Here is a 17,723-nt window from a genome sequence, read left to right as displayed (position 1 = left end):
ATCAATCACCTCAATTAGCGACAAAGGCAAAAATTTTACGTCGCTACAATATTAAATAATAATTTGTGGTATTAAACACTTTCCAATTTTAATAATAAACTAATCCTTATAATTCGGGATGAAATGTGTACTCAATTCAATATGAAACAATTTTGAGATATTGTTATTTTTTCAAAATTAGTAAGAATTTATTTATAAATATAAATTTTATATTTTGGGAATAACAATTCTATCGGTTTTTATAAGAGAATGAGATTTATTTTCGGTTGAAAATTAGGAACATTTAGTATTCGTCTCGCTTAAAGCATAGGAATTATTTCAGGAAAAAAGTTTATTGGTATAAATATTACAAACCAACTCGATTTTCAAATTTATTATTTTTTTTGTTGTGCAAAAAAATTATTTTCAAACAGGGTTTTTTCAACATGTATATTATATTTTGGATGTACCGATGAAGCACTGGGTGCCAGATATATTAGTGTGATGGTTAGATGAATCGTGTTTCCATCTTGAGTTTGTGTCTGATTATTAAGGATTATGAAAACATATATTTTACTATTGATATTGGATATTGAGTTGTATAATTGTATCTTGATGTTTAAACAATAAATGATGGAATGTGAAATGTCATATGATCTAGTTATCATGAGCCTGAAAGCCGGTTCAGTTATATAACAAATCAATGGATTTGAGAATGAAATGAAAAAGTGCAATGACCCTTGTGTTATGCTATATTATTCATGTAATTGAAATGTATGGTACAAGGACTAAATGTTGATATATGCCATGTTGATTAGCACAAATTGTGATGTTTAGTTTATGAGACTAGTAATACAACTATGATTTAGATAGTATTTGTGTATCATATTATATGTTTTTGGTACCTTGCTTTTAGTTTATTATTGATTTAAATCATGTTTGCATTACTGAGCCCTATTATTCAGCGTAGAATTTATTTATTTTTGTGTGCAAATAATGTAGATCTTGAAGACTTAAAGTGATCTACAATATTTAAAATTCAACTCTCGATTCAACACGCTTGTATAGTTTCTGTTGCGTTTATAGCAAATGATATATATCTAACCTCTTGAGTTGATCTTAGGGTTGGTTTTGAAGTTTTGGTCTTAGGAAATGCTTACATTTTGAATATGATACCATATATGTTGGGGGTATGTATACGTCGTTAGTGAATTAATGGGTTGCTTGCCCATTTGACAATTTTATGCTTATAAATGAGTTATTTCTTGCTTGCCAAGTAGATGAATAGGTGCATATACTTGTAATCATGTATGAACGAATGTTGATATGTTAAGAATGATAATTCGGCATTTGTGAATGTGATGATTTGATCAGTAGCCTGAAACACTTACATGATTAATTGCAAAATACTAAATAAATACATGTTTAACAAGAAGTTGCAGCTAGCTTTTCCTCCCAAATAAAATGGAGGGAAAGAACAAAAGAAAACAAAATTCAATAATAAGATTCATCGATGGACTATGTGTATTTTACAGAAAAGAACGTAAAAGATCACTATGTATACACATATTGATTACCACTTTCACCATCAGATGCATCAGCAAGCCTTACAATAGCATTGATGAGCCCTTGTTCCTGCCCTGCATTAGATATAATGGTTAAACTTGCAGTACTAATGTTACAAAAGGAAAGAATCGTTAGAATAAAAGATATAACCAGGAAGGAGGTTTGGGATTCTGATTTCATTTTATTTCCTGAACTTTCATTTTAGCTTACATAAAACTTTCCTAGTATGATAGGATATTAGGGTTGCTCTTATTGTAAACCTCTATTTAAGGGGAAATTTACCAAGTAATAAAACAAGTTGAATTTGCAGTAAATTAAGGTAGGCAACTTTCATAGAGTTCTAGGGTAGGCTACTCCCTTAGAGTTCCATCACCATAGGCAAAACCAGGAATCGAAATACGGGCAAAGACCCTTCTGTCGGATCTGATTTTTCTGTTAAATCACCCCATAACTCGACCTCAAGCCTGTGGTCATAACAACTAAGCAATAAAAAGAATGTATTCAGGCTATGTGAATCATATTCTTACTTTCAGCTTCTTCTTTGCTTTCTGAAGCTCAACAAGATCGGGATGACTTGTATCAAAAGCCCTTTCCACCTGTTGAAGCGAGCAAAATAAAATTAGCTAACATCTTATAGCGTAAATTATCTCATTTTGGCAGTTTCAGTTTAGCTGGCTCTCCATAAACATCTCATTTTCTAGCATCTTTGTGCAAAGTAATTCAATCTCATTCGGAAGTTTCTTTTCGGGGTACCATTCTGTGAAGGCAAAAGTTCTTTTCTTGATTGGCCCTTCATTGAACCTCGGTCTCTTCCTAGTATTGGAGCAGGATCACCACGACTAAAGGATTTCTTAGCTGCATGGAAACCAAGGCCCCTTCGGTAAGAGATGCCTGGGTCCTCGTCATCTCATCTGATATTGTCAGGAGAAATCTGTATTAGTTAGGAGATCAATAATGTTCTCAATAAAATGTATCGAGAAAACTATTTGTTGGCAAGAAGCGATGAAACAAAACCATTGGCAAACTTAGATAATTAAAACAAGGGTAAAATACTAAAGTAGTCACTTTTGTTTACCTCAGTTTACATTTTAGTCACCTAAGTAGCTACTTTTGTTTACCTCAATTTACATTTTGGTCACCTATGTTCGAAATATTACGTTTTAGTCATTTGTTATCGCATTGTAATATTTTAGTCACTGAGCCGTTAATTTCTGTTAACGGTGTAACAATAAATTCACGTTGTACATTAAATCATCATTTCAAACAAAAATTTTAGGTTAATTTATACAATTGGTCCTAATATTTTTTTTAAGCAATTTAATTTTTTTTCTTTTATGTTATTTTTACTTTCCTTTTTTTTCCCCTTTATTTTTCATTCTCTTCTGCTTCTCCTTTTGTTTTCCTTCATTCTCCATTTCTTTTAACATAGTTTTTCTATGTTTACCATTTGTTAAAACTAGTTCACAAGTTTACCTCACTCGGGATAAACTATCAAAAATAGTTATATAAAAACTACCAAAATAGATTTGATTGGTGGTATGTTTCTTCTAACCCTTTTGTTTCGATAAAAATTATATAAACTTAATTTAGAGAAAGAATTGTGCTAAGTTATAACCCTTTTAATAATATGTAAATTAACTAAAAATAATATAAAAATTATAATATATAACCTTTTAAAAAATGTTTTAGAAAATGTCCAATAACTTTTATAACACTTCTTATAAATAATATAGTTTTTTATCATAACTTTAGAAAGTTATTTTTATGAATAAATTGTGTTAAAAATAAACACTTTTTTTCTTACAAATAAGCATATTATTTTTATAATATATAGCATGAACACATAAATAAATTATGCCCATACTTCTTGGCCATAACTTTTATAAATAAATATATTATAACTTAAATTATTTTTATAATAAATTTTTGGCCACAACTTAAAAAGATTAGGACTTAACATAATATAATTTTTGGTTCTAACTTTATAAAATACACATAAATTATTTTTATAATATAATTTTTACCATAATCATCCCAATCACACATCTATGTTTATGCTTATAATATAAAATTTATAACTTAAACATGTACAAAAAAATCGAGTGTAATTACTTGTATAATTACTCAAATTCTTACCCTTCACTTAAAATTATAATTTTTATTAAAAATAGCAATACAAACCAAAAAAGAGTAGTGGTCAAGGTTTTAAAAATCTTATAACCATTAAATTTTAATGGGCCAGTATTGTTATTTTTAATAAAAAAATTTATAACCTTTTTATAAATTTTGTTTATAGTTATTTTTATGATTTTTAAATAATTATTAAAATTTAAAAGGCTTAATTGATTTTTTTAATTTGTTAATAAGGGTTTTTTGACCTTTTAGCCTTGTTAGTTCAAAAATTTCTAATTTACTTCCAATAAAATAGTAGGGGTCAAATTGAATAAATGTGTAAAGATTGAGGGCTAAACTTGTTATTATACCTTAAATATAAACACTAAAATTTAACAAATGGGATGTTTCGCTTTTACTCATCTAACGTACTAGTAGGGGTGTTCAATTGGTTAACCGACCCAAACTACCATTAATCGAATTAACCGACTCTTTTATTAACCGTTAATCGAACCGAATTTTTTTTTAAAAAAATTAACCAAACCGAACTTTTTTGGTTAATTTGGTCGGTTAATTGAATTAATCGAAATGTATATGTTTTTTGTTTTTTGGTTAAAACAAGTATAAAACATATAAAAAAATAACCACATTAACCAAATTAACCGAATTTAATATATGTAAAATGTATATAAAAAACATAAATTTTCAGTTAATTCGATTAATTAATCAATTTTGGACCTAATTAACTGTTAACCGAACTTCTAAAAAATTATTAACCGACCCCGATTGAATTAATTCAGTTAACCGACCGATTAATTGAATTTGGTTAGTTACCCGGATTAATTTTATTTTACCCAAAATTTGCCCACCCCTACGTACTAGGGCTAATTTGCCCAAATTTTCAATAGAGGGCCTAAAATGCAATCCAAGATATAGTTTATAGGTTAGTCACCCATAATATTATAATGTTTTAATCATTAATGCATATGTATATATATATATAAACTAATAATATATTATATATTATATATTATATATTATATGCTATGTAATTGTGTTGTATATTAGGAATGTTAACTTTCAAATGTATGAAAAGTATATACTTTGAACATATTTCAATCAATATAATAAATAGGGTTTAATAATTAATATATTATGTATTACTATTACAATATGGGATATAGTATTACATAATATAATAATATATTTTAAAATTATTAATACATATATAACTATTAATTGGTCTAAAATGAAAACTGAATTTACAAACTGATTCGCTTGAATTGACTCAATTTTGTCATCAAGTTGGTTTTAACCACTAACTATAATAGATGATATACTATTACATAATATAATAATACAATATATAACTATGACTAAAACTATCAATACACATAAATAACTATTATTATGTTATGAATTATAATAAAAGATAGTATTACATAATATTATAATCTTTATTTCTTTTTTTTCGTAAAAATAATGCATATATATAAACTATTAATGTATTATATATTATATGATATAAGATAGCATTATATAATATAGTAGAAGGGCTAATTTTCAAATGTACGAAGAGTATAGAGATTTAAAGTGTAAATCAACCAAGATAATAATAAACAATAATATTTAATATTTTTGAACAATATCATTATAAGATTTGATCATATCTGCTTTTTTTTTTTACATAATACCTAGAACTACTCATAGCTTTCCTCCAACCCATGAATTGGAGGATTATAGCAGCCCGTTTATCAGTGATTTCAAGACCATAATTTCAATGAGAGAGTTTGTAGATATATTTAATTAATATTTATGAGTTAAATATAGTACAACAATGAATCTTGATTTAATATATTTTAATAATTGGTCAGTTAATAAAGATATAAATGGTGCATATGGAAAGTTAAAATGGTCTTCGAAAATGAAGATTGAGACCTCGTTTCTGCAAACTGATTCCGTGAATATTTTTATTAAATATTTACAGAGATGTTATATAGGTGAATTCAAGATTTGTCCAAATTTTTTGATAAATTGATTGTTAATTAAGGAAAAATGATTAAATCGTAAAAACTACAAAAGTCAATTGCTATTAGTTTATAAGTGCTATAAAAGTATAATTGGATGATTTTATATGGAAATTTAGCTATAATTATGTTAATGGCTTGTTATTCATTTGTTTATATTATAATATATGTTATAATTTAATTAATGTAAATGATTAAAGAATAATACAACAAAAACAAAGTCATATTCTTCGTCACATTCATCTTTTCACCGAAACATTAAAAAGAGAAGTTTGGAAGCCATGTTTGAATGCTTTAAAAGTTAGATGGTTTGCATGTAAGTTATATTTGGGTTGCGAATGTAGGAGGATATGAGTTCGAGTGTGTTAAAACGTGCTATACTCCTATTTATGGGTTGAGGAGAGACTATGAGTAGTTCTAAGCATTGCATCAAGAAGAGCAGATCAAAACTTATAAAAAATTGTTAAAAAACTATTATTATATTAATATTATAATAAAGTATATAGCATCCATAGTTATGAGTCATTTAACATATTACAATACATGTCTATAGCTAATAGTACATTAAAAAATTAATATATTAATAAAATATTATTTTATTAAATTAAATTTTGAATTGAATTTTAACTTTTACAATTTGTCTTTTGAGTTATTTTTATTTTAGACTATATAATCTATTTTGGGTTTGAGTAATAATAAGAATATTATTTGCTTTAGGCTTAATATAGTATTTTAGAGTTTTGAAATAAATAATTTATAATATGAGTGTTAAGTTAAATAAATTTAATAAAAAATATAAAAGTTATTCAATTATAGATATAAATAATAAATTTTAAGAAAAGAAAAAGAAAGAAGTAGAAGGAGATTGAGAGAAAGGGAAAATACTGATTTCATTCCATGCCTTGAGAATATAATAGAAATTCTGTTGTAACAAACTGTACCAGATACTTCACTTTTTTTAACAGCTAGCATGAGAGGAAAATGAAAATAAAATAGCAAATGAGTCATCAGCAATCCATTCAGAGGAAAAGTCATTAAATCAGTCTCTTGGGCTTGCTGTAGGAATCAGCCCGCTACCAATTGGTGCTAACTTGGTCCGCCTCACCCTCCTTCTTTAAGTCCATCAATCAGCCCAATAACCTTAGGCCTGTTCCTTCTGGTTCGGCATCCTAGGGCTCCCTTTCCAATTGTTTCAATTTACTGATTACCTTCTAAATTCATGACACCCCTCCTATATTCAATGAGAGTAGAATACTTCAAAATAATGAATAATAAAAAATATTCTCCAACTCCATTCATTTAGATTTTAGTGTTACTATATATTTTTCTAATTAACATTATTAAAATTTTGTAAATACATATTATTATTTTAAAATGTGAATAGGTTTTTTATGATGTTAATAATTAGATTTAAATTATAATTTTTTTAAAAAAACCGAAAATAATATACGAGGAAGATATTTGAAGATGATTTTAACCTACAATAGAAATGAAATTGAAGCGGCCTAGATATTCCTTAAAATTTCTAGAGTACAAACGAATCATAAATAGAAAAATTTATTTGAATAAAAAGGTACTTATTTATTCGCAAAAAGAGACCTATTATTGAACCGTGACCGATACTATTAATATCTTTTCCTCCTCTTCTTTTCATTTATTTCATGGCTAAACCCCACAGCTTTCCCGATAAACAAACATGGGGTACTTGGGAGGAGCTTTTACTCGCCTGCGCCGTTCATCGTTACGGTAACAACAGTTGGGACTCCGTTGCTATGGAACTACAGAAGCGAACTTCTACGTTCCAACATCTCTTCTTTACTCCCCTTTCTTGTCAACAGAAGTTTCAAGACCTTAAACGCCGTTTCGCTGAAAACGACAACGACGACGGCGAAACTACTAATAACAACAACTCCACCATCACCGTTCCTTGGCTTGATGAGCTCCGGAGACTCCGCGTCGCCGAACTACGCCGCGAAGTCCAACAATATGATCTCTCTATCGTGTAAATTATTACTAAATCATTTTTTATAAAAATATTAAATTACTTCTTTTGGGGTGGGGGCAAAAATCGATAACATTTTTTTGTTACTTTTACAGGTCCTTACAAATGAAGGTGCAGAAATTAAAAGAAGAGAGAGAACAGAGCTTGACAAAGAACGGAAAGGAAACTGAAAAATCGGATCTGGAGCGAGAAAAGGGAAGTGAAAAAAAGGAAGAAAACGAAACGGAGAACATTACCCGACGCCCCGTTAATAGCAGGGAAGAGTCCGAGCGGGAGAACCATTCGGTAAACGAGTCGAACTCTACAGATCCGAAAGAGGAATCTCCGGGAACCGTACCAGACGAAGCGAAAGATGAACCGGAACCTGTCGAACCGGATGGAGGTGAAACGGGGAAAGAGGTGCAGAGCGTGAAGCCTGGGGGAGAAGCTTCGTGCAACGGGAGCTGTGATAGTGTGGCGAAGGGCTCAGCTGAAAACTCAGAGCGAGTTGACCCGAGAGAAACCGGTGATTCGCCGGAGTCAGTAGCCGAGTCTAAGGGAGAAGAACCTAATAGAGAGAGCAGCGATGTACAGAGCTCCGCTAGCTTGTCCGGGAAGGAAAAGAAAAATGCTGAACCGGACGAACCGGATAATGGGGAGTTGGACCAATCTCCCTCCATCAAGAAGGTGTCCGTTGAATCTCAGCCGTTGGTTGCGTTCCTCGAGATCTTCCGGTCTCATAAGCTCGGCTCCTTTTTCGAGCGCCGACTCGGAAGCCAGGTAAAACAAAATATTCTATATATATATTTAAAATATTAGTTTAATTTTTTTTAAAAAATTGTTTAATTACTATTTATAAAGAGGAAAAAAAATAAAAAGAAGATTTTGATTGGTTGCTGCGCGGGTTAGATATAGAGCATCACTGTCCAATCTGGCGACGACGGGTCGGCAGGGTTAGGTTTGGTGATTTTGAAGATAAATGGATAAATGCTATTTGGCATTTGAAATTTAAGGAAGTTTTGGTTATCTAATTTATGTAATCAGCCCATTAAAATTAATCTTGCCCGCTGATCTGATTTAGCGGATTAATCTTTTATTAATTTAAAATGATTCAACACCAAGACTGAAAAATATTAAAAATCTTTTAATTAAAAATAATATATTATTATGATAAATTTTTTATAATTTTATATAAAACCTATGAGGCAGCCATTTTATTTAAAAACTTAAATAAGTATAATTATTATTACTGTTAAATTTTTTGATTAAATTTATTGATATAACATTTTAAATAAAAAATCACTTCATAATAATATAATTAAAAATATTTAAAATATAAAAATACAGGGATTAAATTATTAAAATATAACTACAATGATTATGCAAGGAGATAGATCGGAGAAGAATTGATTTTCTTTTCGTGCGTTTAGGTTAGATCTACCTATGAAGTGGATTTTTTTTCTTTAAAGAAAGAATGTTAGAGCTACATGCAAGCGTAGATTAATACGGTGGTACTAGTTTTTTAGTGGTTTGAATTGACGAAAAGTCTTTTTCATTCTTTGTCTTCTCGTGTGAATAATATCATGTGCTGCAGGGATGTTGGTTTGGGCCCATGCGTAGAATTAAGGTTTTTTTTATAATTACCTAGAATTAGGTATTTTTTTGTCTGGAGAAAAGATTTTTGTTCTTTTTAATCATATGTCACGAGTCAAATATGTTGGAAAATTAATAAAAAATTATAAAAAATTAAGTTGTATTTTTAATTTAAATAAAATTTATTTATTTATTTTTAAACAAATTTTTATCTAAAAGAATATCCATTTCTTTTTAAAAATGGAGAATTGTGGTTTATTTTAATATTAAATATTAATTTTTTACTATACTTGTAGCCAGTATATATTATATTTATGATCTAGGTGTCATTGGCTGGTTCAATCTTGCATCTTTCTCAATAAATAAGATTTTTGAAGGTTGGCCCGGACATTGGCGGTGTTGTGATTAATATTATTGAACCTTTTTAAATCTCATTATATAAATTTTATTATTGTTAATTGTTAATTTCGTAGAATGAACCAAGAATTCTTAACTTCAGAGGTCATATTCATAAGCTTATATATATATTAATGTTGGCATTATTTAGAGTTAGGAGGAAGGAAAGCAGTGAACTGAGGGTCCATTTGATAACCCGATGAAGAGTTGTTAGTTGGTCCATTCTCATGCTGTGAACCTGGCATTATTTTTTTTAGGGGTAATGAGTTTTGTGAAGGCACAAAAAATCCATTGGGCACGTAAATTGTTCTAAAAAAATATGGTGGTTAGCTTATCTTAGCCGAGTAAGAAACGTGGAGAAGGCTTTCATTTTTTTTTCTTTTTTTTTTTTTCAATCTCCAGCTCAGGGGCGGCAGTGCCACCCCTAAAATTGGAAATTGCACTTTTGATTTTTTAAAATTTATAAAATTATAAGTCCCTATATAATAAATTTGCACTTTTAACTCTCCAAAAAATAAAATTTTAATTTAGTTCTTGAAAAATTATAAAATGTAAGCAAATAAAATACTGAAATTATATTTTTACTTTCATAAAAATATATAACTTTATTCCGATCCACTTTCAAAATAAAATTAATTATTACTCACAGCATATCAGAAATTTTGTCTTTTCCAAGCTGTTTGTAGTTTCCATTTTTCCATCTTTTCATTTTAAATGGAACTAAGGAGCCTGGAACCTAATTTGCGTCGACCCCACGTGATCACTTGTATATTATTCTTGTATGGTTGTATTTTATGTCTAAAGAAATAGAAGCATGTGTCTGCCACTTAGGTTTAGTTTTCATTTAGTTGATTGGGGAAGGTATGAGTTAGATGTCTTTTGTCTTGGTAAATATTAAACTGCTGTCTTTAGCCTATGTGCTCCTGTTAGTTGCTATTTCTATAAAATTAATTTTAATGCTAGGCAATTGAAGAACACAATTAGGTGCTACGATGGTGATTTATGGTTAATTTTCAATATTGCAGAAAACACCGGATTACTCAAACTTGATCCGGCAACATCTTGACTTAGAGACTATTGGCATGAGGGTTGAAGAAGGCTGGTATTCAGGATGTAAAAGCAAGTTCTTTAGAGACTTGCTGTTGCTTTTAACCAATGCCATCATTTTCTTCGGCAAGGAATCCTCAGAATACGCTGCGGCTATTGAGTTTCGACAACTTGTCTCCAAGGAGATTGGTACCCAGTTTCGCAATTCAAGCGTATTGCCCAAAGAACAATCATCAAGTAGGGTGCCTGAATCCCAGATGTCATTGAAACCAGAACCCCAACTGTCAGTCTCCTTGTCAATGAAACCTAAACTATCAGTCCCATTGATTGCTTGTCGCAAACGCAGCTCGATTACTGCCAAATCGTCAACATCATCTTCAGGGCAAGAGAAAAAAAGGCAGCTGCTAGCTTCATTGATGAATGAGAAACCGGCTCTAGGTTGGAAGCAGCATGACAAATCCACTGAGGAAAGTCCTGTAGCAAAGAAGAGAACAAGAGAAAGTTCGGCCTCAGGTTCAAGAAAAGCAAGCAAAAATGCAAAGGCTAGGAGTAATACAAACACAAGCAAGAATCCAGGTACCAATACCAATGCTGCCATTTCAAGCAAAGGTGGATCCTCAAATGATAACTCGGAATCCAAGGGTGGTGAGAAGGAGAAGAGCAACAGCAAAACTGCGAGTTCAAAGAAGCCAAGTGCAGCGAATTTCTTGAATAGAATGAGGAGCTCTTTATCCGGTAATGAGCCATTGACAGAGACACTGAAGGGTGTGATTACTTCTGATAAGGGTAAAGGAGGAGGAGATGCAGGTGAGCATAAAAAAAACAGCGCCAGCAGCAAAGGTGATCAACAGAAGGATCGAACTCCGACTACACGGACACGTTCTGGAGGAAAAAGAACGAGTCCGCCAAAGAGGAGCACAGGAAGACCGCCTAAAAGAGTGCCTGCTACCCAATCAGCTCCTCCTGGCAAACGGGGAAGGGAAGCTGTTGAGAACCATTCAGGTGGTGGACAGGCAAAGAAGCGTTCAAGAAAATGAAGGACAGTTTGAGTATTCCATTTTTAGTATTGTTTTAAGAATTTTTTTGTGCATCATAGGCAGTTAAAATATATTTTGTTCAATGAATTTATATGTGTTGAACGGCAGGGTGGAGAATGTCATCTGATTATAGAAGAAGTTGGTTTTGATTTTGCACGATTTCTCTAACAGTATGTATGCAAGACCACGACATTGAGAATACGATATCATAAAAAATAAACAATAATACGGTTCTGAATATGTTAAATAATAATGTGTGGTATAAAACACACTTCAATTCCAATATAAAATAACTTGTTTTAGATATTTGAATTTCTTTCTACATTCTTGCATGGAAGTTATTTAGGTTTCTGCGGTTTGTAATTTCTTTTCGAATTTTATTTTTTTTTATTTTTTAATAATCATTTTTCTTCGTTTATCTCTTTAAAATGAAATCATTTATTATACATAATAATAATCTCTCCTAATCTGACAACCTCAATTTCTGCAACATATTTCACCTCCATTTCCCCTTCTCTAGGTAAAACAACCAACCGATGTTAGCCTCAATACTTTCGGCTAATAGGTACGTGTGGATGCATTGTCAAAGGTCCTATAACCATCTTGTTTGAATGTGTTGGTGGATGGTTATGGTTGGGATCTTTGGGTTTTTATAAAAGTTGGTTTGCTTGATTTTTCATGGGTAATCATTAGATTTACGGGGTAGGTTTCCAGAATTATTTATGTTTTTGTGTTGATGGTCATTAATTGGAGTTTTTTTTAGATTGTTGGGAATGTTTTTTTTGAGGGGTTGTTTATCAGTTGTTACGCCTTTCTAATATCCTGGTTTCTTATTTGGAGTATGTTTTATGTTTAAGCTATGAGTTTCGTTTTCCTGTTTAAGGCATAAACTGATACCTTTACCAGGAGTTCTGAATTCCTCATCCTCCAGCATTGTATTTTACCTTGCAAGATTTTTCTTTGCAACAGTAATGGCAATTTATCTAGGACCTTTTCATAGAAACTAAAAACAAAGATGTTGCAGCTTGTGGGGTAAGAAAACAAAATCCTATTCATGAAATTCTAGATTCTTTTAGATAAACTAATGATTCATTAAGGTGTGGTTAATTGGGTGGAAAAGTGAAGAGATAGAAGGAATGAGTGAAAAAGTGAAAAGAAAATAATTTGTGTGATTAGTTTGGAAGAAGAGTGAGAGGAAAAAAAATAAGAGAAAGAATCTTTTTTTTCATTCTAATTCATAAAAATGAATTCTTCCAAATTAGAATAATAAGAGAAGAAAAAAAATAAGAGTGATGCATATATTAGTTTAGAATTATGTATTTTTCCAATTTTCAACTCTACCATCTATCTTTCTAATTTTTTACTCTTCAATTTTCTATCCTTTCAATTTTTTTCCACTTTATCAAGCAAAGCAATGTAAGAATAATTTGTTGCATGTACCAAAGTTTAATGGATTCCAATGTATTCTAGTTATTTATGTTGAGAGTATCTCATTATATTGTGGCTTGCAGGAAAAACACATGTTAGTGAAACATTACGTGACAATTCTAGTCCCAAGTTGTAACGCCCTAATTTTCGGGAATTCTGTGAATGTTGGCATAGGTTTAATTATGTTAGTGGGCCTCTAGAAGGCTCAAGCTAAAGATAGAACCTGGCAATTTTAGTTAATTTTTGTTCCATAAGAAAAAGCGGGTGAAATTATGAAATAAGACCTATATGAAAATATTTGAAAATGCTATAGGCTAATTTGTAGTGGCCAAATAAATAGGAGTGCAAAATAGAAGGATTTGCAAGTCAAACCTTCCATTTTACAAGTAGTGGCCAGCCATCATGTTGGTGGTAGACAATATGTGCACTTGATATTAATAATTTATGGTACAAATTGATAAAAATTGATAATGGGTTAGGAAAATATTCCATGATGGGCATGATAAGCATTATGGGCATTTTTTTTATTGGAATTATGGCATGAGTATGGCACAAATATTAGTATACCATTTATGTGTCATAAAATGTTGAGTGATAAGAATAACGAAAGGAAGTAAAGGAAGGTTTTTGTTCATTCTTTGTTCTTCATAGCCGAATTTGAGAGAGAGCAAATAGGGGAGGAAACCCTTGAATATTCGGTCACTAGGAGGAGGAAAAATTGAAGGTAAGTTCTTGGTACTTTTCTTCTATTTTGATGTTCATGGGTTCTTCTTGATTCTACCCTAACTCATGAAGCATATTTTGGTTTTTGGTTGTTGTTTCATGTTCTTTTGATGAAAAATGGAAGATAGGTGAAGTTGAGCCAAACAAATGAGCATGCATGTGCCTTAGATGCTAAGGGAAAAATCGGCTAACATGTTGTGCTTTAAAATGATGAAATGGAGATTATACTTAAGTAAAATCATAGATATGTGATGATTGATTGGTGATATACATGTTTAAATAACATGCATGCAAGTTAGGTGTGTGAAAGAGTGATTTGGTAATAAATCTGCTTGGGACAGCAGCAGTAACGTGACTTTGCCAAATCACCATAAATTGTGGGAGATGAGTTAGAAGCTGACTAAATTATGTAATTAAAGCTTAATGAGTCTAGTTTCAAATGAAATAAACGAGAACATATTTTGAATTCTGTACAATGAGAAATTTGATTCGTAAAGAAAAGTGGCCAGATTAGTCAAACAGTGAAACATGGGAAACTTTGAGAAAAATCTGGTATTGATTGGCTAAACCAAAAATTCTGAAAATTTTATGGATAGAAGATATATGAGTCTATTTTCAGGGAAAATTAACAGAACTTGATTTGGAGTTTCGTAGCTCCAGTTATAAATAATTTAGTGACTGTTGCTCAGGAAGACAGCTTGCAGTGAAATTTTGATTATGTGGTAAACATTGACAAAAATTTGTTAATGAGTTGCTTATTGATTTCTTATAAGCTTACTATGATCTGTAGGTTTGGTTGCCCAAATATGGTATGGGGTTAATATGTAGTTCGTGTTTGAATAGTTAGATTAACATGTTAGTAATCCAATTGTAGGCAGTTCGTGTGTGGATCTCGTCAGCATATCGTCGCAAACGGATGTGTAACTAACACCCTCTTATAGACTAGATCGGCAAAAGCCGAAATGCCGGTATTTTGAGATCTTGCGAGTGTGCTAATGCTCATGAGATTAATAGTTTGATGTATATGGTAAATTTAAAGTGATAAGACTGCAGAGTGCGCGATTCCGTGCATTTCGATGTTTTTGGGCTTAATGGGCCAAAAACGGGATAATGGGCCAACTGGCCCAAGTTGGTAAGAAAACGCGGTAAGTGTTTCTGATCGTACGTAAATGGCTATGTTATGTATGAAAACCTTAAGAATAGTGAAATTACTTGAACACCCCTATGTATGCAAAATTATCGTTATACCCCTAGGGTTATTTTTTTCGAAAAGCATGATGTTACATTTACAGATCGTATGCCATGACATATTATTTACATTACATGGGGACATGGGTTATATTATGGAGGAAGCGTCCTGGTGGCTATGCCACAAATATCTGATCTGGTGGCTCTGCCACATATATCTGTTCTGGTGGCTCTGCCACGATTATCTCTATCTGGTGACTCTGTCACATTATCGCTCGCGACCATGCTGCATATTTCTGTGGTGTGTAGCGGTTGGGTGGGTCGAGTAGCCTCCCCACATGGTGTAAGGCTGGTACGGGGGTGTTATGGATGAATCTGGGTTGGGTTTACGCATAAACATGTAATATCTGCTACGCTCATTATGGGCCTATGGGCTTCATTCGAAATCTGCTCGGCTAAGGCCAACTTATTCATTTCGTGGTTTGAGTGATTTAGACTATGGTTGGGTTATTTTACACTGAGTTTTCTCAAACTCACCCTTATTTTTCATCCACGTAGGTAAACCCCAACCATAGTGGGCTTGGAACCGTGAGGGAATTGGAGTGGCCACATTACGCAAATTCCTATTTTCTTCCGGTGAATTGGACATCTTTTCTTTTATTTTTATGATTTGGGTTTTAAGTTGTAATAAGGCTGCTTAATTATTTTTGATGGTTTTGATATGTTTTATTAAGATAGGTATTACTTATATTAACTGTTGGAATTAGATAGCTTTAGGGCGCGTTTTCAAAAACAATAATTGTTTTCAAAAACAGTAATTGATTTCAAAATAACACAATAACAAGCAAAGCTTCCGCAATGAAGATATTTTCCAAAATTAATCACTTTTCCTAAAAAGGATTTAATCAAATCGGTTTCCTAGAAATATACATGACGTTAAGGTGTGGCAATGGCGGTGTGCATGTCTAGGATTGGATTTGAAGGGAGCTTTGTACTTAAGCAGTCCGATGGACTCACATCCTTTTTTCCGGTTTCCTACCTGGTGCACAACTTCCATCCACTTTAACCTATAATGAAATCATCTTTTAAAACACTAAGTAAGTTTTTTCTGGATCAACAATATAAAATGTTTTGAATGCTTCGATGTGGCATGTCGGATCCGACCATAACGTCTGGGCCGGGTTTGGGGTGTTACACAAGTTCTCAACCTACACCTCCCTTTCAGCCAAGGAGCTATTTTCCATGTAAATGATGTTAGAGCACTCATCCTTTTTACAAGATTTTGTCAGCTTTCTACAAAGGACCAGATGCCCAAAAACAGAAATCTACTGATGCAAACCCTCTAACTCTTTATGATTTTAATGCAGACTGTAAGTCGGTTGCTTACATGGCATCCGCAAAATCACTACTTGCTACTTCTTCATAACCGGTCCATTGGCTGCTTGTGAGATGGTCAATCTCCATCTGAAAATCCAAAAGAGAAATAAATTTGATTAGTCTTCTGGGTATCTAGATAATTCAGACAATGACTTCGTGTGAACATACCAGAGTTGAAATGTCATATTATTTAGAAACCAAAAACTTGGTGCATTTATTTGACCTCGTCATACAATCTATGTATTTTGCACTAACTCCAAGTTGTGCAAGTCCAATATAATATTCTCCATTTTATTACATCACCTCCCTAATTTTCCCCACGATTGATGTCGCAAATATTATTGTAATGATCTAATTTTAGACGGTACTGGAAAATACGATTTTGGAATCCAATTTCGTAAATCAAGTTCGTGAAATTATGAATAAAATAATTTATTATTTAGTATGAAATATATTAGAGGATGATCAAATAATTAAATCGATGTTAAAACCATTTTTTTGAAAAACAGGGATTGACTTTAAAAAGCGAATTATGGAGTCGCCACCAATCTTTTTGGTTTAGGTGTGATCGGATCACCTAATGAATCATTTTAAAGAAGTATGGATTTTGGCCTACGAAAAATCAAGAAACGGGTTCGGGAGTCGGCTACGTACGAGGAAAGATTAGCACCCTCGTAACGCTCAAAATTGATACCTAATTGATTCATTTATGTCCTAATATCAAAAATTTGAAAAGTTTTGAAAATGCAATCTCCTTTTAAAAATGTTTGGATAACTGGAATTGAATGTTGAGATTCTCTTGTTGCGAAAGAATAAAATATCATATCTAGCACGTTAGGATACGACATTTCAAACTCTCTATACCAAGGTCATCTTATAATTTCCAAAATTCATGCAGTGGAACTTTTAAAAGGATATTTAGTTATTTGATCAAACGAGAAATCGAAACTCAGCACGTTAGGGCACAACTTCTCGAGTTTCCAAACACAAAATATTGCCTCATTTTAATTTAAGAAAACATGGATGAAATTTCAAAAGGACATTCAGTTATTCGGTCAAACGAAGAATCGAAACCCAGCACGTTAGGGCATGATATCTCGAATTTCCAAACACAAAATATCTCATTATGTTAAGAGGGTTTTTTTTTTTAAATGCGGGTGGTTATAAAAACGGTGGAGTACATTTATTCAGTTTATTTGAAAAACAATGAAACGAACAATTTAAAGCAACCAAGTTGGTAATCTCAATTATAAATCAATGCACAGAACT

General features: G+C 31.7%; 1 protein-coding gene across 1 annotated transcript; it reads left to right on the top strand.

The window, feature by feature from the left end:
• Positions 1–7,202: 7,202 nt before the first annotated feature.
• LOC108457206 (uncharacterized) lies at positions 7,203–11,876 on the top strand. Its single transcript, XM_017756128.2, has 3 exons — positions 7,203–7,686; positions 7,782–8,445; positions 10,680–11,876. The coding sequence occupies exons 1-3, from the start codon at positions 7,346–7,348 to the stop codon at positions 11,736–11,738; spliced, it is 2,064 nt and encodes a 687-aa protein (XP_017611617.2). The 5' UTR covers positions 7,203–7,345; the 3' UTR covers positions 11,739–11,876.
• Positions 11,877–17,723: the final 5,847 nt, after the last annotated feature.

This window comes from Gossypium arboreum, chromosome 9 (genome assembly GCF_025698485.1).
Source record: "Gossypium arboreum isolate Shixiya-1 chromosome 9, ASM2569848v2, whole genome shotgun sequence".
NCBI lineage: Eukaryota > Viridiplantae > Streptophyta > Magnoliopsida > Malvales > Malvaceae > Gossypium > Gossypium arboreum.
This window is presented reverse-complemented; position numbering and strand designations above follow the sequence as displayed.